Source organism: Zootoca vivipara, chromosome 1, assembly GCF_963506605.1.
Source record: "Zootoca vivipara chromosome 1, rZooViv1.1, whole genome shotgun sequence".
NCBI classification, from domain to species: Eukaryota; Metazoa; Chordata; class Lepidosauria; order Squamata; family Lacertidae; genus Zootoca; species Zootoca vivipara.
In genome coordinates, this window is record NC_083276.1 from 21,865,585 (window position 1) to 21,885,835 (window position 20,251).

General features: G+C 42.2%; 1 protein-coding gene across 1 annotated transcript in view; it reads left to right on the forward strand.

Annotated features, from left to right (window-relative positions):
* LOC118075231 (cation channel sperm-associated auxiliary subunit beta) overlaps window positions 1–20,251 on the forward strand; it is a 49,414-nt gene that overhangs the window by 6,429 nt on the left and 22,734 nt on the right. Inside the window, exons 5-11 of the mRNA XM_060282938.1 lie at window positions 6,140–6,232; window positions 7,483–7,601; window positions 11,565–11,739; window positions 15,114–15,160; window positions 15,748–15,900; window positions 17,913–18,065; window positions 19,732–19,876. Coding sequence (XP_060138921.1) covers window positions 6,140–6,232; window positions 7,483–7,601; window positions 11,565–11,739; window positions 15,114–15,160; window positions 15,748–15,900; window positions 17,913–18,065; window positions 19,732–19,876 — 885 coding nt within the window. The remainder of the gene's footprint in view (window positions 1–6,139; window positions 6,233–7,482; window positions 7,602–11,564; window positions 11,740–15,113; window positions 15,161–15,747; window positions 15,901–17,912; window positions 18,066–19,731; window positions 19,877–20,251) is intronic.

Sequence of the window (20,251 nt, forward strand, 5' to 3'; positions counted from 1 at the left end):
GGAGTGGACAGATTAAGAAGCACACAGGTCCCAATTGGAAAAACAGGAGGAAGCGACCCAAATAGCGATTGCTTTTCTACAGATGAAAGAACGTGAGTCCTTCCTGCGCCTGAGAAATTTCCTAGAGATAGAGAAAGGTAATTTGAAAGAAGTAATAATTGAAGAATTTACCCAAAAGTGGAACCTGGACAAAGAACAATTGGAGAGGACGATTGCGAAAGCTTACAGATTTGGACCTAGAGGCAAGAAAGGAGCAAGATCAGTTGGAGATTGTATCGTGGAATTCCAAACTAGAGAGCAAAGAGATCAGATTTTAGGACTTCATTATAATGACAATTTGAAGATTCAGCAACAACAAGCGATACTTTACAAAGAGATCCCGAAGCTGTTCCTTGCATTTAGGAATAGATATATGGACTTGGCAAACACACTGAGGAAAAACGGGATCTTTTTTCGCTGGGAATATCCACAAGGACTCTTCTTCAGATATAAGGAAAGGAACGTAAAGATTAAAACACCCGAAGAAAAGAGGAGGTTCTTGGAGAAACACGCAAAGGACTTTGAGCTGGATCCCAGATCTGGATTGGGAGAATCACTTGGAGCAGCAGCAGCTTTAGTATCAGATTTGGACTTAGGTCCCTTGGGAGCAGTAGCAGGAGCAAGTGCAACACCATAAGGAAACATGGCTCTTAAAATTCTGACTTGGAATATTAATGGTTTGAATTTTCGCCGTAAAAGGAACCAGATTCATCATGTACTCTTAAAGCATAACTTAGATGTGATTTGTTTGCAAGAGACTCATGTTACGAGAGTACATAGAAAAATTCTGCAAAACAAGAAGTTGGGCCAGGCATATATATCATCTGACAAAGTTAAAAAAAGGGGAGTAGTAATTTATGTGAAAGATAATTTAGAATCAAAATTGTTGTTCAAGGATGAAGAGGGAAGATATGTGGCAGTGGAAGTGACAGCGCAAGGCGAAATATATCTTTTTTTAAAAAATCTACGTGCCCAATTATGCGAAGGCGGAATTCTTTAAAAAGATCCACGATGTGTTATTGGACTATATGGAGTATAAAACAATTTTGATGGGTGATTTGAACGGGGTAGTTTCTACCTTGATGGACAGATCTCAGAGACAAAAATTTTCAAATGATGGCAGATTACCAAAGACATTCTTTGAGATGACGGACAATTGTGACATGATAGATGCTTGGAGATTGAAAAAATCCATTGGAAAAAGATGCAACTTTCTTTACAGATTCGCAACAATCATGGTCACGCTTGGATTATATATGGATATCAAGAGAATTGGCCCCGAGAATAACCAAGGCCCAAATTTGCCCAAGAACATGTTCGGATCACACTGCTGTGTACATAGAGTTGAAATTATTTCTACAGAGTTCCTTTAGATGGAGGATGAATGATGCCTTGATGAGAAATGAGGAAGTAGTTAAAAAGGCCCAAAAAACCCTAAAGGACTATTTTGAATTGAATTTGAGTACTGAGACAGGGTGGTTTGGGATGCAAGTAAGGCCGTGATGAGAGTATTCCTGATACAACAGAATGTGATCAAGAAGAAACAACAAAATGAAAAAAGAGAGAAGGTTCTGTTACAATTGAAAGAAAAAGAGAAAAGTTTGAGAAGAAACCCAAAGAATCATCAGATTCAAAAAGAAATTAAATTATTGCAACTTCACAATTAATAAATCATGAAATAGAATGGAAAATTAAAATGATGCATCAAAGGACATTTGAATCTGCAAATAAATGTGGAAAATTATTAGCTTGGCAATTGAAAAAGTGACAGAAATTAAATACGATAACCAACATCAAGATGGAAGAGAAAATCATTGAGAACCCAATAGAGATAAGAAAATGTTTTCAAAAGTATTATAAGCAACTCTATAAAAAAGAAAAAGAACAGACATAAAAAATAGAACATTTCTTGGGCAAAAATGGACTGCAAAAGATTCTGTGCGATAAGAGATCATCAATCAATTGTAGAATTTCAACTCAGGAGGTGTAAATACGCTATAAACCAATTAAAAATTGGCAAGGCACCAGGACCAGATGGATTGACATCAAAATATTACAAAACTATGAAAGACTGGCTGATTGAACCTTTAGTTGATGTCTGTAACAAGATTCTTGGAGGGGACAAAGCACCCGAGACCTGGAGAGAAGCTTTTGTAACTCAGATTCCAAAACCAGAGGCAGATAGAACTCAGATGAAGAATTCCCGCCCAATCTCTCTCTTAAATGTGGATTACAAAATCTTTGCAAGTATTCTGGCCTCAAGATTGAAAAGGGTGTTAAACGATCAAATACACCAAGGTCAGGCGGGGTTTTTTACCCGCAAGACACATGAAAGACAACATAAGAAATGTGGTTGATGTGTTGGAATGCCTGGAAATAAAAACAAATACCAAAGCATTTTAATTTTTATTGATGCTGAGAAGGCTTTTGATAATGTTTCTTGGGGTTTTATGATAACAAATTTGGAAAAGATGTAGGTGGGGGAGGGGTTTATCAGTGGTATAAAGGCAATTTATTCTGAGCAAAAAGCAAAAATTATCGTGAACAATGTGGTATCAGAGGAAATTAGAATAGAAAGGAACCAGGCAAGGGTGCCCACTTCCCCCTCTACTTTTTATAACAGTCCTGGAAGACTTGCTGAACATGATTAGGAACGATGAGGAGCTGAAAGGGATAGGAGTGGGATCAAAACAGTATAAATTAAAAGCCTTCGCAGATGACCTAGTATTGACATTACAAGACCCGGAGACCAGTGCAGTGAAAGCACTGGAATTAATTCAGGAGTTTGGACAGCTTGCAGGGTTTAAGCTAAACAAAGTGAAAACCAAAGTTTTGGCAAAAAATTAACACCAGAAGAAATAAATAGTATACAGCAGGGGTCAGTAAACTTTTCCAGCAGGGGGCAGGTCCACTGTCCTTCAGACCCTGGGGGGGCGGACTATATTTTGAAGAAGAAAAAAATGAACGAATTCCCATGCCCCACAAATAACCCAGAGATGCATTTTAAATAAAAGGACACATTCTACTCATGTAAAAACATGCTGATTCCCGGACCATCCGTGGGCCGGATTTAGAAGCAATTGGGTCGCATCCGGGCCCCGGGCCTTAGTTTGGGGACACCTGGTATACAGAGTACCACAGGTTTGACATTTGTTAAAAAGGTGAAATATCTGGGAGTGAATATGACTGAGAAAAATATAAATCTATTTAAAAACAATTATGAAAAATTGCGGAATGAAATTAAGAGAGATTTGGAAACGTGGTCAAATTTGAAATTATCCTTATTGGGCTGAATAGCTGTGATAAAAATGAATGTATTGCCAAAGATGTTGTTTCTATTTCAGGTATTGCCTATTGTTGATAATTTAGGATGTTTTAATGAATGGCAAAGGGTGTTATCAAAATTTGTATGGCAGGGGAAAAAAACAAGATATAAATTGTTAGCGGATGCTAAAGATAGAGGAGGTTTTTCTCTGCTGGATCTAAAGTTATATTTTGAAGCCGCAGCACTTTGCTGAATGAAAGAATGGTTCTTACTTGAGAATGCAGATGTATTGGATTTGGATGGTCATGATAATGCATTTGGGTGGCATGCATATTTGTGGTATGACAAAATTGAGGTCCATAAAGGTTTCAAATGTCATATTATCAGAAAGTCATTGTATAATGTATGGATTAGATATAAGGATTTATTAAAAAGGAAAACACCCAGGTGGATCTCATCTTTAGAGGCCAAGGCACACAAAAAATTGAATATGGAAACCAAGTGGTTAAAGTATAAAGATATATTGGCGGAAGAAGGATAAAATTTTAAGTTAAAAACTTATGAATCGTTAAAAAGCAATGTAAATGATTGGTTATAATATCATCAAATAAATGAGATGTATAAATTGGATAAAAAAGTAGGTTTTCAAACAAAAAAGACAAAATTGGAAACGGAGTTGTTAGAGTCTAAAACTAAGAATCAAAGATGTATAATTTATTGTTGGAATGGCATACGAAAGATGAACAAACGAAATCTGTAATGATCAAATGGGCAAATGATGTGGGTCACAATATTATGATAGAGGATTGGGAAAGGTTATGGAAGAAGAATATGAAGTTTACAGCGTGTAATACTTTAAGAGAAAATATGATGAAAATGATGTATAGATGGTATCTTACACTGGTAAAACTAGCTAAGATTTACCATAAGAATGATAATAAATGCTGGAAATGTAAGAAGCAAGAATGAATCTTTTTCCATATGTGGTGGACGTGCCCCCAAGTAAAGATCTTCTGGGAAAAGATTTAGAATGAAATGAAAAAAGTGTTGAAAAACACCTTTGGTAAGAAACCAGAAGCTTTTTTTACTTGGGATAGTTAGAGAGGAAATACCTAAGAAAGATGTTACGTTTTTTCTGTATGCCACAACAGCAGCAAGAGTTTTATTGGCTAGGAATTGGAAGAATTCCAGTGGACGAGTGGCAGTCGAAGATGATCGAATTTGTGGAACTGGCAGAATTGACCGGGAGACTCCGTGACCAGAGGGAAGAGTCGGTGGAAGAAGATTGGAAGAAATTTAAAGTTTATTTTTAAAATAATTGCAATATTGGAAATGTTTAAGATTTGGAAATACATAGATGTTGTAGAAAATGATTTGTTGATTCCCCCCCCCTTATTTTTAATATATTAAGATTTAGATATAAGTGTTAATTAAAAAGTAAATGGACTAGAAATTTGAAATAAAAGAAATAATAGGTTATGTAATATAAAAATAAGATTTGAACCAGGATTTAGAAATCACTGAAGAGGATATATAATGAAACTCAGTTAGGAGGGACATGAGGAAGTCAACAATGTCAGGGATTTAGACATGTAAACAGGATTGTTTTTCTTTATTGTTGTATTTTTATTTTTGTTTCTACCTTTGTATGTTATTGTTTTTGTAGATTTGTATTTTTGTGTATTATTATTTTTTTTAACCCATATGGTTTGTTTTCCATATGGCTTGTTTTTGCTTCTTTTTGTTTTTCTGTTATAAAATTTAATAAATATATTTAAAAGAAAAACAGAATAGAGGAATAATTGGTAGGTATGCACTTTTTGCAGTTGCACCCCCCCCCAAACAAATCAATTAATTTGAATTCTTTGCTTGCTGTCTCTGCCCCCCCCCCCTGCTCCCACAACCTCAGGTGGGAAGGAGAGGACAGGACACAACCACTACACTGCAGCTTACTCTAAAATAGCCATAGGAATACACCAGGGATATGTTTGCAACTATCCCCCACCCCACCCCATCCTGAACCACCTGCTTATGCTTATTAACCTAGATATGTGGTACTAGTAAAGCAGACAGACATGCTTTCTTTCGGTGTATGCAAATAGGTTTGAGCTGAGTTTTTAAGGTCTGTAACTGCATCTGTGGATACAGGGGTGCTTATTTCTGGATTTTACTGCTGTTGGGGTGATAAGTTGTGCTTCTACCTAGGCTCAACATATATTTGTAAATAAACTCAAATATCACAGGGAAAACTCCAGTCATCTCTACATCGAAAGTGAACCAAACCAGCTACACTGCTGAAATTTCTGGTTAATATGAAGCTTTATAACAGTGTAATAAATGTTGGTAGCCTGGTTTTATACTGCGATTCACTTTTCATGTACAGTGGAACCTCGATTTATGAACACCTCGGTTTACAAATTTTCGGTTTATGAACGCCGTGGACCCATCTGGAACGGATTAATTCAATTTCCATTACTTTCAATGGGAAAGTTCGCTTCAGTTTAGGAACGCTTCAGTTTATGAACAGACTTCCGGAACCAATTACACCCATGCTTCGGGTTAAGTACGCTTCAGGTTGAGTACTCCGTGGACCCGTCTGGAACGGATTAATCCACTTTCCATTACTTTCAATGGGAAATTCGCTTCAGTTTTTGAACGCTTCAGTTTAAGTACTCCACGGACCGCCTGGAACAGATTAATCCACTTTCCATTACTTTCAATGGGAAAGTTCACTTCAGTTTATGAACGCTTCAGTTTATGAACAAACTTCCGGAACCAATTGTGTTCATAAACCGAGTTACCACTGTAATGCATTGTTTTCTTTTGTATTTGTAGGACTAATTGTAGGAATGACTGACACTGGATTTATGGATGGGGATACATTGTGGTTTAACTTTTCCGCTACCATTTGTGCCATCTTGGAAAACGGTAATTCTTATTTTCAATCATTTAATTAACCCATATGTATTTCCTTTTTATTTGTAGCCTGTCTTACCCCAAGGCCTTACGACACATTGCACTTTCATAGAATGTATAGCGTTGGTTCGAATATAGACTACACCCCTAAAATGTGATCTCTCGAAACATAGCTTCTCTACTTATAAGAGTGTCACTATAGACTGCACTCAGGTTTTATGTGAGCCAGATATTTTTGGGGAAGTGTGGCCTATATTCAGACCAATATAGTAATTGTAGGTCTCAAAGTGAAGGTTGTGGTGTGATGTCCAGTTCAAAACCCTAGAATCTCAAGAGCCCTCCCTCATCCCTTTTCTTTGGACAGTGATAAGAAAGAATCTCTGCCTCCATAGGTCCCAAATGTCAGCTTCTTGGAGATGGGAACCCTCATCCCTCAGCATTTAGGGTCTTCTCTCCTTGGGGTGGGATCCGCAGGTCAGATTCTACAGCCTGTTTAGGGCTTTTGACTCACGCCAGCAGTTCTTTTGCTTCCTCCTTGAATCTGGCATGTTGGGCTACTGGTGCTTTCAGCTGTCGTTTCCAGGGTCGCCATTTGTTTACTCTGGAGTGCAGACCCTCCAAGTGTCCCTATTTTTCAGAGACAGTCCCAGATTTACAGAAGCTGTCCCAGTTTCTGATTTGATCCCAGAATGCTTTTTCTTAGGATATCTCTATTTTCATCGGAGAAATACTGGAGGGTATGGAGTTATCTAACCCCCAAGGCGTCTGAAGGCAGCCCTGTATAGGGAAGGTGGTTTTTTAAATGTTTAATGTTTTATTATTTTTAATACATGTTGGAAGACACCCAGAGTGCCCACGGCAAATAAGTCAGATGGGGAGGGTATAAATAATAAAATTATTATTATGAAATAGGACACCCCAATTTTCAACAGAGAAATATTGGAAGTGGCCAATCTCTTGTAGCGAGAGAGGTCAGAAGAGTCAGCCTCTGTTCTTGCTGCCCCCTGAACTTGCCTTTGCTATAGCTTTTTTTAAAAAATTATTCAGCAAAGGAGCAGGGTTCAAAAGAGCAGATTTCATCACTCCACCCTCTCCAAAACCACAGAGATCTAGACCTCCTTCAAATGCATATCATGTGCATAGATTGCCCAACAGATCTGGGTCTCTCAATATGGCTGTAATTTGCCATGTTTATAACAAGTAATGATGGAAGTCTGAGAGATGTGACTCAGGTTACTCACAGTGCCTTTTCTCTCCTGAAGATTGTCATGGACTTGCGCTTGTGGATCTCACCTTAACAAATACTCGTCTTGTACTCCTCACCTCACTAGGATTATTTATCAGTGATGATCTACGCATTACAACTGGACAGCTGTTGCAGGTACGTATGTGTACTTCTAAATATCCCTGTGTCCCCTTCCCCCAATCATCTAATGTTTTAAAAACCACTGCTAAGCATGCTGCGAAAATACTAAGTTTGGAAGATCTCCTCCTGAAATCTATTAACAGTTCAATGCTATACATGTCTGCTCAAAAGACAATCTCATTCAACCTAAGACTATAACCCTACATTTCCCTACAAGTAAGTCCCATTGAACATGGTGAGAACTACGTCTGGGTAGGCACATCTACGATTGCATTGTTAATCTGTGTACTAATTGTTCTCTCCCCAGTTCACCTGATGAACTAAATGTATGAAGAGGCTAAGTGGTTGCTCCAGCTTAGCTGCATGGCTTTCACAAGCCATTCTTGTGTTCCTATATCAATAATTTAGAAACTTTCACCACTTTGGAACTAAACCAAGTCTTACTGCCTGTGCAATGTTTCTGATTGATTTGTGGAAAAGAATATGAACCAGACCTTTGAAGAGAATTCGTATGTGAACCATTTTGACCTTACCAAACATGTGATCTTTTTCTATGCTGGGGGAAGTGGGAAACTTTGGAAGGAACTTGAAAGGGCAAATTTTAAAGGTCTAACAGCTTGGAGCAACCTAGCCAGATTGATGGGATATAAATAATAGAAATTATTATTATATTCCCATGCTTCACTTTTGCTGTATATTTTGTGATTTAAAATATCTGCTGGGGTCTCTCAATAAATAGTACTTGCCCCAAACTTGGATCTGGGTATCCAGGACTTCTCCTTTGTATACCTATTTTTTCTTTGCACCAACAGTAGCTTTGCTGCAATTAATAGATACCTCTTATATTAAGATCAACATCTGAGGCCCTGCTTCAGGAGTGCTATCTTTAGAAGTGAAGGGGGTTATGACAAGGCCTTTTCTGTTGTAGCCTCTTGTCTTTGGAAGCATCCCCCAGAGAGTTGGCACCATTGTTGAACTCTTTTTAGTGATGGGTATGGTACTTGATTTCCTTATGTGTTTTAGCTGTTGGTTTGTAGCTATTGGTTATTTCCTGTTATCTCACAGGAAACGTACATGCTCTGGCTAGGTTGCCCCAGGCAGACCTCTTATGTCACTCAAAACAACCAATGATCATGATAATAATATTGAGTATAAGTATTAAATGAATATGTAAAGTAATACACTTGTGAAATTGCTTGTGAAAAGTGTGGGAGAGAAAGTGATGATTCATACAATTTGGTCTTATTGTGTTTTATTTCAGTTTGGGAAACCAACTTTATGTGGCTTTGAAATGGTGAGAAATTACTAAATGTTGTATTTCTTGCTCTCCTTGGTGTTTTTTAAAAAAGTCTCACAAATAATGTTTTCTGAATCTCTTTCTGGCATTCATTTTGTTAGCCATTTAGAAATAAGTGTCCCAAGGATCATAAATCACATAGTATAAGGATCCTAACAGTGAAATCCAGTGGCCCTGGTACACTGGCCGAATGCTAACATTGGCTTAGTATTAACATCATGTGTGTTGACAGAATCCTGTGCATTTCCAGCTGCCAGTTCAAATGAAAATGGCAGCACTCTAAACGCGAGAAAACAAAGCAATATATTGTGACACACACACCCCCAGCACTGACACAATGCAATCTCCGTATACTGTGCAACTGACACCTGCAAGTCAGCCGTGTTGCTTCCATGCCCTCACCCACCTCGACGACACATAGAAGACAGAAGCTTGCAGGCACACACATAGAGCCCAACAAACATAGCCTTCTAGCAACAACACAATTGACAGGAAAACTCACAGGGAAGAAAGGTTGGCTAGCTCACCTTGGATGGCTTTATGGCTCCCCTTGGAGAGGATGTTAGACAGAGGATCCAAAAATGTCAGGGTCTGAGCAAACAGCGCATCAGGAAGGAACTTTTTGACAGCGTGAAGGAAGGACCACACTGGGACAAGTTATTCCTTCACTGGGAAACATGCTTGGGTAGAAAACAGAGGGAGGACTTAAGGCCTGCCATGCAGAAATATGGAATTAAGGCAGCTCTCACAACTGTCATGCCAAAGGCACAAAATGGGAGGTTGTACCTTACACTCCAGCTCTCTTAGCCACACAGCTATACATGCATCAGAATTGAAACAAAAAATAAAAAAAAATCATTCCCGTAGCACATTGGAGACCAAGTTTGTCATAGGTATGAGCTTTCGTGTGCATGCACACTTCTTCAGATACATCAGAATGTTATTTTTCACTCCTAGCTACCCACAGCATCAGGAATCAATTGCTTGATAGCCAACGCCTTGCTTTTTATTTTTTCAAAGACACTGAACTTCTCTCCACCATCATCACCCCATGCTGACCAACTGCATGGTTTGTAGACGAGGGAATTATTGGGCTGTCTTTGTTTTTGTTTTTATTATGTACTCTGTGTTTTTTAATAAAAAAATTATGTTGTGAACTGCCCTGAGATCTGCGGCTATAGGGCGGTATACTACTACTACTACTAATAATAATAATAATGGTTTATCACAGTAGCAGTTCACAGAGGAATTGTGAACTTTGAAATGCTGAGGGGTAGGTGCAGATGAACTCCTTTTACTCTTTTCCCAATCACAGACCCATCCTGGAGATTGCTGGAGTAACAAGCGGAATGAGGGTTGGGGGAAGGGATCCCTCTTGGCCCATTCCCATTAATACAGAGAATACAACTATAACTCACAAAAACTTTTATAAATTGCTTAGAGGTTAGTGCAGTTAAGCAGTATATAAATTACTGTGATAAAGCAGTGAGTTTTGAAAGCAAGAAAGCGTTGTGTAGTTCCAGTTGCTAGTTTCCACTTGTGTGCTATAATTTCAGAGAAATTGGGTCCCATTGAGGCTATATAGCTATCCTTTGATCTGTGAATTTCCTGGCAAGGTTATAAAAACAGCCATCAATGTGTTAAAGAGAGCCCATGTGGTGTAGTGGTTAAGAGCGGTAGATTCGTAATCTGGGGAACCGGGATCGCGTCTCCGCTCCTCCACATGCAGCTGCTGGGTGACCTTGGGCTAGTCACACTTCTCTGAAGTCTCTCAGCCCAACCCACCTCACAGGGTGTTTGTTGTGGGGGAGGAAGGGAAAGGAGAATGTTAGCCGCTTTGAGACTCCTTTGGGTAGTGATAAAGCAGGATATAAAATCCAAACTCTCCTCCTCCTCCTCCTCTTCTTCTTCTTCTTCTTCTTCTTCTTCTTCTTCTTCTTCTTCTTCTATCAGAATTCTGTGCTGCATTGGGAAGAATAGAAAGAGGCAGTGCAGTAGTAGTTTTTGGGAGGCATTTTGTTTAATTGGGTGGGAGCATTTTAACTTAAACCCTTTCTTTTTTCATGACTATCTGTGGGAGCTGGAATGAGATCTTGGAGAAGTTAGTATCTCAACTACATCCTGCTCTGCTTCTGTAATTCTGTCTACTTTAGGCCATCAATTCTCTTGAATTGTTCCGCTGTGGTTTACACTGGTGTAACACTGTTTATAACCCTGCTGATATTCTGCCATGTAATCTTTGATGCCTGTACTTTTGCTTTTCTTGTGATCTATAAAAAATGTTTTGAAATGTTAACAAGAAGAGTTGTTGAATGCTGGTAGTCATGGATTAGCCTTCCTTCCTTCCTTGAAACAGTAGGTTACTACCGTACCTATTCAGTGTTGCCTGCGTACAGTATTGTTTTCTTTTGCTCACCGTTGCTTCCTTCCTTTGTTATCTTCTCCCAGACCCAGATCTTATCTTTCTTTCCTCCCACAAACCCTGGCAGCATTTCTTTTATTTGCTCCTCATTGATAATGCCATGGTGATCGTCTCCCTGAATAAGCAGCCACCAGCACCACTACTAATATCACTGGCATTGCCACTAGAAACTAGAAAGCAAGTGCTTTTCTCTGACATTTGACAGTCTTGTCCACCTTTTTCCTCAGTTGCACAGAGGTTTTTAGGCAATGTGTGATAGTTAGAAAGGACAACTTGTGACTCAGCAGACCCTTTCAGAATCTTAACAGCTACACCATGTAAATTCACTTGGCATGCTAAGTATTTCCTTATCTTTTCCCCCCTACAGGATGATTATCTTAAAGCTAAAATATGGTACAACCTCCAGTGTCTAGCTAACAAAGAATTATTCGAAAGTAAGGAAACCAGGGACTCAGCCAGATTGGTAAAGAAAAAATGATTTAAATGTGTTACCGTGTTTCTCATATTTTAAGGTATCCCTAAAAAATAAGGCATGGCAGGATTTTCAAGACCTGGCGAAATATAAGGCATACCCCAAAAATAAGACATGCTGGTACGGTATGGCAGGGCACGCCGCGCCAAGTCCCGACTGAGCAGGACCCGGCAAGGGCAGCAGCGCGCGCTTTGCCGAGCCCCGACTGAGCGGGAGCTGGCAAAGGCAGCAGCGCGCACTTTGCCGAGCTCCAACGGAGCGGAAGCCGGCAAAGGCAGCAGTGCGCGCTTTGCCGAGCTCCAAGCCGGCGGCGGGCTGCTGCTTTCCCGCTCAATTTCGACAATACTGCCACAAGCGAAAGGACGCAATGACGATGCCACTACTCACGACACTACTTTCACTTCCACCCTCCTTCTGGGATGGTCCATCCGACCCCACCTAAGGGCGGGCTTAATGCGGGGGCCTCGAGCCGCCATGTTGGACTTAACCACCAGGATTGTTCTAATGAGGGGGTGGGATGTGAAGCGAGCTTTACCTCAAGACCGAAACGCCTAATTCCTAGGGGAAAGCCTAACTGGCCGTTAACCTATAGCAAACCCTGTCCTAGCCCATTAACATAGGAGATTAACATATACAACCCAGTAAGACACCGCTTTTGGAATCCGTTCCTCCCCCCCCTCCTGTGCCGAGTTGGTCCCTGCCCCCTCTCGCGAGACTCGCCGCCGGGTCCGCTCTTGCGCACATGGCCCGGTGAGAGGGAGCCTCCCCTGCGCTCTCCCTCCCCCCTCCCTCCCCCTTTTCGGCCCAGCGCGCCGCCTTGCCTGTTCGTGCGCCGCGCGTGTGAGGCGAGCGGGAAGGCCGCGCAGCCCCCCATGCAGGAGACCCAGGAGAGCCCGGCGGCCGCCGAGACCCCCGCCGCCGCTCTTCCCGCCCAGGACGAGGGGCCCGGAGGAGGAGAACCCGGCGGCGGAGGAGGAGAAGGAGAAAGAGGCGGCAGCAGCAGCGGCGACTCAGAGGCCGAGCTGCCGGACGGGCCTTCCGCGGAGGAGCCTGTGGGGGAGAAGGAGCCGGAGCCCGAAAAAGGCGGCAGTGAGGAGAAGGAGGAGGAGGAGAAGCCGCGAAGCAGCAGCCCACCGCCGGCTTGGAGCTCGAGCCGGCAAAGGAAGCAGCGGCGCTTTGCCGAGCTCCAACAGAGCGGGAGCCGGCAAAGGCAGCAGCGCGCACGTTGCCGAGCTCCAAGCCGGCGGCGGGCTGCTGCCTTTGCTGGTTCCCACTCAGTCGTGGCTCGGCAAAAAATAAGACACCCCCGAAAATAAGCCATAGGCTTATTTTCTTGAGTAAAAAAATATAAGACATGTCTTAAAATATGAGAAACACGGTATATATGCGGGTGGTGCTGTGGTCTAAACCACAGAGCCTAGCGCCTTCCGATCAGAAGGTCAGCGGTTTGAATCCCCGCAACGGGGTGAGCTCCCGTTGCTCGGTCCCTGCTCCTGCCCACCTAGCAGTTCGAAAGCATGTCAAAGTGCAAGTAGATAAATAGGTACCGCTCCGGCGGGAAGGTAAACGGCGTTTCCGTGTGCTGCTCTGGTTCACCAGAAGCGGCTTAGTCATGCTGGCCACATGACCCGGAAGCTGTACCCGGAAGCTGAGATGAGCGCCACAACCCCAGAGTTGTCCACGACGAGACCTAACGGTCAGGAGTCCCTTTACCTATATGCAATATAACACTGTGACACCAGATGGCGATGGTGAGTCCCATTTTTCGGATTCCTCTGTTTAAATTTATAACACACTTAACTGAAATGTTTTCTTGATGTATCTAGATGCAGCACAGGTTTAAAGCAAGAAACGGAGAATCTGCAATGTTAAAGCATGTCACTACAGTCTGTCTCCCCCCACATAAAAATAAAATAAAAATAAAAATCTTGGTATATGTTCACATGGCCTTTTAATGTGGTGGCAATCATTATATATTTATTTTGTTGAAATATCTATAGGTGGCCCCCTCATATCAAGGCTGCATGCAACCAAATGTGCAAGTACAGTCAATCATAAAATACCATTAAAAAATTCAAAATGATCACAAATAAGTTTAAACTGAATAGACCAAAATTGGCCTTTAAAAATTCTTCAAGAGATGTCTGAATATTAGCAGTGAGGATGCCTGCTGAACCTCTGCTCAAGAGAATTCCAGAAACTGGGACCAGTGATACTAAATACTTGACTTACAACTGAAGCCAGTCAGGCTTCTGAAACACTGGGTAGTCCGGTCTTAAAGTTACAGTACCAATGCATGGACTGCAGTGGTCAAACTATCCCTGTAAGGGTGCTCCTACCTTACCAGATGAAGCTGGTAAAAGGCACTTCTAGCCACAGAAGTCAATTAGGCCTGTAATGACACAAACGTATTCAGGAGTACCACTAAGCTATGTACCCCTCCTTCAGAGGTAGTGCAGCCACATACAGAACAGGCATTGGCCTGTCTTTACGCTGGCCTTTGAGGTGTAAATTTCAAGGACCCACCTTATTATTGCAATTGTAAGTTGTTTTAACATTGTGTTTTTAAATATATATATCCTGGACATGGGAGCCAACCTATCTACAAAACCTCTGAGGCCTCCATTTTCTCAAAATTCAGACTCGCTTTATTTGCCCTCATCCAGTCCATCACAGCATTCAGGCACTAGTCCCAGGTCTTGCACGGCCACTCTAGATTCAGTCACAGAATCATAGAATTGTAGAGTTGGAAAGGATCCCAGGAGTCATCTTGTCTCATCCCCTGCAATGCAGGAATCTCAACTACAGTAAAGCATCATTGATAGTTGACCATCCAAACTCTGCTTAACAACATCTAAGAAAGGAGAACCCACAACCTCCCAAGAGAGTCTGTCCCACGGTCAAACAGCTCTTACTGTCAGATGTTTCATTGGAGTCTCCTTTTTGTTTGTAACTTGAAGCCATGGGTTATCTGATGTTATGGAGAAATATACTGTAGCTGTGTCATCTAATGTCCTAATGACTGCTTCGAGTGGCTTCATATAGCTGTTGAATAGCATGGGGGACAAAATAGCACCCTGCAAAACTCCATAGGGTAAATGGAGGCAAAGAGCGCTCCCGCAATGCTTGCCTGCAATAAACCAGCTCAAGCCAGAGAGCATGCCTCTCCACTCATATACGCTTATATATTTTAAGGCATGTAACAAAAATAATTTCAAAATTTCACCCTGAGTTCTTTTTAAATGTTCACATGAAACTGGGTTGATGCCTTTTGTAAACTATATTTTAGAAGTGCAAGCACTGAGTTGTAGCTAATATGTTTTGCTTTTCTTGCAGCGGACTATGTTGGTCTGTCATTCAACAAGGATAAGTCATTGAGCCAGGTAAGGCAAATGACGATAAATCCTTATGAAAATTTGCCGACTTATAGTCGAGGTTTGGTGCATTCTGTTCAGTACATAATTTGACTTCCTGGTCACCTTGGCAAATTATTGTTCAGAAATCAAAAGGACAATGGAGCAAATTTACTACTGAAAGCTTTTGTGTTAGGCATCAGAGCTTTTAGGGAACTGGCTGCCATACGGTACTAGGCCAAGTTCAAAGTTCTTGTTCACTGAGGTCTTTGGAGGAGTCACTGTTTGGGGTCCCCACATGGCTTGTATTCACCAGAGGCCATTGGTTCAATATTGTGGGTCCAAAAAAGCAGTTTCAGAGCCCCAATCCAGAACAGGCTTCTGATCCAGACTGGAATCCCACAACAGTTTCTGGCAGAAAATTCTATCAACCTCCTGGTCAGTGGCAGTGGCTTTCCTGCTAGGAGGCCAGGTACACACCATTGGCCCTCCCCACAAGCCACTCCTGTATATCCAGAGCTCAATGGATTCTTTAGCAAAGCTTTTAAGTTCGAACAACAATGTATTCCTAAATCGATTACTTTGCATCATTTTGTTTTTGTTTTTTACAAAAACAGGAATCCACTTGTTTCTATAGCAATGAAACATTTCAAAAATGGCACAGCTGCTTGCCTCACAAAATGAAAGGTGAAAGGCACTTTTCCAGACGGGTGGTTTCTTTTCTCGTTGATTATGAACAGAACACTGGCGTTGCTTTGTTATCTCAACAGGTACAGTGTTCCAAAGGACTCCGTTTTAATTGATAACTCTGAACAGATGGCAATTTGCTGCTTTTGTTTAGAATGGATTCTCATTTTTTGTCATGCGATTTCATCAAATTCCATCAAGCACCAAATGGTTTGGTGAAAGCATTTTAATTAAATCAGAACAAGGGCAGTTAGCAATGGATGGGACAACTGATTGAAAGCCCCCTCTCCCCATTTTCCCTGGCTGACCCACCCATATTGAAACTGTGTCCCGCATAGGCCAAAACCAACATCTCTCACCACTAAAGCACAAGCGACACTGACAAAAAAAACACCCACATAAATTATGTAAAATAGAATATAGACCCTTCTGTTCCCTATTACCATATATATGTGTCAGATATTTTCTTCAAAACAATGGCTATTGTGATGTTTTAAAAAGGAAACATTTTAAGATGAGGCGTTGTATCTTCCGGCGCTCAGCAGTTGTTGTCTTTTCTAAAACATCTCTTTTTCTTTGTCAGCTACAAATGCCACAGGTGCCTTCTCCCTCCCTTAGAACAATAATTAGGCAATATATTTTTGATTGCCTCTTAGAAGGCAGAGGAAGTGCCCAGATATATTGCATCTGGACACCTCCTCTACGGCATTCTTAAGGTCAGTAAAAATGTGTTGTTGTTTTTTAATTGCTCTTCACCAGTGAAGGCGGGGAAGGTCCTATGTGAGTTCCTGGAGGCGGTTGGAGGATGGATGGCGGCTAACAGATTGAGGTTGAATCCTGACAAGACAGAAGTACTGTTTGTGGGGGACAGGAGGCGGGCAGGTGTGGAGGACTCCCTGGTCCTGAATGGGGTAACTGTGCCCCTGAAGGACCAGGTGCGCAGCCTGGGAGTCATTTTGGACTCACAGCTGTCCATGGAGGCGCAGGTCAATTCTGTGTCCAGGGCAGCTGTTTATCAGCTCCATCTGGTATGCAGGCTGAGACCCTACCTGCCCGCTTACTGTCTCGCCAGAGTGGTGCATGCTCTAGTTATCTCTCGCTTGGACTACTGCAATGCGCTCTATGTGGGGCTCTATGTGGGGCTACCTTTGAAGGTGACCCGGAAACTACAACCAACCCAGAATGCGGCAGCTGGGAGCGGCCACCGAGACCACATAACACTGGTCCTGAAAGACCTACATTGGCTCCCAGTATGTTTCCGAACACAATTCCTTTAGAAGGCATCTCAAGGCAGCCCTGTTTAGGGAAGCTTTTAATGTTTGATGGATTTCTGTATTCTGTATTTTAATATTTTGTTGGAAGCCACCCAGAGTGGCTGGGGGAACCTGGCCAGATGGGCGGGAGATAATTTATTATTATTATTATTATTATTATTATTATTATTATTATTATTACCCTTCCTTCTTAGGCAGGAGGGAATTCAGCTAACCAAAGGTCCTGATTCTGGGACTCATAGGTGCCAATTCCCTGGGGTCCTGGGTGCCCAAACACCCACAAAATTCCGCATGAAGGGATTGGGCACCCACAAATTTTGGTGTTAGGGCCAAGCACGCTGCATGGCACCCACGACCCCGGGCACCCACGGTCGCGGGCCCAAGCTGACACTCCTAACAAGCACTTCCTGAAGAGGCAGAAGCAGCAGTGTGGCAGAGAAGAAAATGAAATCCGTACCTGGATTACTTGATCTTGATCTTCTTGCAGCAGAAGGGCATTCTGCCCATCTGAGTGCAGTTCTGGCAGCTGTTTGAGCCAGCTCTTCATGTTTGTTCCGTTTTCTCAGCTTATTTTCTGAACTTAGAGGTCCCAACCTTTCAGAAAGTGCTTATTAGCTGTGCCTAAGGGATGAACCAGGGCCTTCCCTTCAATGAACGCCTTCCTGGCAATGAGAAGGTCTTAAGCAGATATGAATTTGCTCTCGTCAGGCAACTATACCTGCCCAGTTCTTACACTCTGCTTGGACACTGTGTTTCTGCTGTATCATTTCTTTCTGTGATAATGCATATGTTTAACTGTGTTTCCTTCTTTTTCTTCCTAGAATCGGGCATTGGTATCAGTGCATAAGTTAACAGACGGCAGCATGAATAAAAAAAGAAAATTCCAAGCCTTCTGGTTTCCAGATAAGAGATTTATATCAAATGGATTGTATTTTCACACAAACAGCCATTTTCTGTATGCATATGGCAATCAGGTGTGTAAGAAGGAAGGTGTATTAACAACTGGTACATAGTGTGGCAAAGGTGGCATGCCAACCCCCAACCTCTGTCAAGCGGTAGCAGGATTCCAGGGGTTCCAGACCCTCACCCTGCGGCCATGTTTCCCTTGAGAATCAAAACGCAGAACTCACACACCCTCCAACATTTCTCCGATGAAACGGAACACCCCAATCCATAACAATAATTCTACTAATTATACTCCACACATCTTACTGGGTTGCCCCAGCACTCTGGGCAGCTTCCAACGTATATAAAAACATACCAGTAATAAAACATTAAACATTTTTTAAAAACCACTTCCCTATGGATTGCCTTCATACAGCTCGGGGGTTGGATAACTCCATACCATCCCACATTTTTCCAATGAAAATAGGGATATCTTAAAGAAAAGTGAGACATTCCTGGATCAAATCAGAAACCGGAATGGCTTCTCTAAAGCAGGATATCCCTGGGAAATGGAGACGAAAAGGCTCTGATTTGGCAGCAGTTTTGATGCAAATTTGGGCAGGTGCCCAGGATGGCTCACCTGACCACCCCCTGGCATGGTCATTATGTTGGGTGATTGACAGGTGTGTTGTCCTGCACACTGGTCAAAAGTTGGCTTCCTGGATGTGCTTGAGTAAGATGCATGTGATCTGAGTTCTGCAGGCATGCAACAGAATGCTATCCTGTGGGTTACTGTATATTGTCCAGTGACCTTGTTTCTGAATATTCATTCATTTGAGCATGACTCCCAACTCACCCTTATCTTCAGAGTGGTTAATAGCCAGGAGCTAACAGAGAGACAGCCAAACCACCGTTCCTGTCCCCTGGAAGTCTGCATCTAGGTGACTTTTTGTAAATATTCGTCAGCATCTTCAAGACAATGTGGTGCTTCTTGTTATTTCAAATGATGGGGTGTTAGAGGAGGAGGAGTACCTTTGTCGGGGGACATGTCGTGTTCCTTCTGGGGTAGTTTGTCCACCTTTAGTCCCTACCTTGTGCTCAACTCTCACCTGTGGATCCTATTAGCTGTCAGTATGTGAAAGCGGCCACACCCCAGGAAATGGCTTTGACCTGCTAAACCAGGTGAGGGTTGCTGATGGGTTTCAAACCTTTGATGAGTTAGGGACTTCCCCTGCTTGTGAAGACAGTATGTGGTGGATTGAGCAGATAAAACCAATAATGTCAAGAAGGCAGTTTCTGCACATGCTGTAGAAGGATGTGAGCCTGGTAAGATAGCCCATCTAGAAGAAGGAAAACTCTGGTCCTAAACCTCTGCAGCCTTGTGGGATATATTAGGGAGAAGAAAATGCTAAGGAGCAAACCCTAAACAAATCTGGTCTGGAATCCCTAAGAGGCTTGGATAACTCCTCGTTCACCTCCTTCCGGCAACTCCTGCAGTCAAGTTGGTGCCAAACATATTGCCCTGCTTTCCTTTGGACCACATCAGCAAGACCAAGAGGCTTGTTTTTCTGGGCAGCCCACGACCTCCATACTCACTGCCCAGGCTTATACCCCTGCAGAGGTCGCTTCAGTGCTGCTAACACAGTGGTTTGACTTCACCCCCAAAGGTGCACGCCATTGTCTCTCAAGACAGATGGATCTCTTATACAAAGATCTCATACAATATTCATTATTGTGTCTCCCCCTCCCTTTTAGGTGTGGATTTCTTTTGATGGAGGCTGCACTTTTATACCATTATTAACCCTACAGGCTGAGATGATTATAGAAGCAGATTCATGTGTTTACACCCAAGCAATTATATTTGTGACTGACGCGGCAAACCTTATCTACACTAAGGCAGGTAGGAAAACATTAAAAAGTGGAGTCGTCTGCAGTCTTTGAAGACTCAAATATGAGATTAGGCTAAGAAACCAGGTTCCCCAACCTATGTGTTCTCTTAACTAGATAGGGAGAAACAAGTGGAAGCACCTGATGCCCCTAAGGAATTCACTCTTTGCTGGGCAGAACCAGGGAGCCCTAAGGGTGCCCAAACCAAGAACCATGCAGACTAGAGACATAGATTCACTGCATCTTCTATGACTTCTATATCAAGTGGAATTGCAGGAATTTGGGTGACCAACAGAAAAAGGCTATTATCATACCTCCTGATGCCCCTATTTTCACATGATTCTCCAGGGAATAAATGCCCTATGCATTCTGCTTGCTGATATCTCAT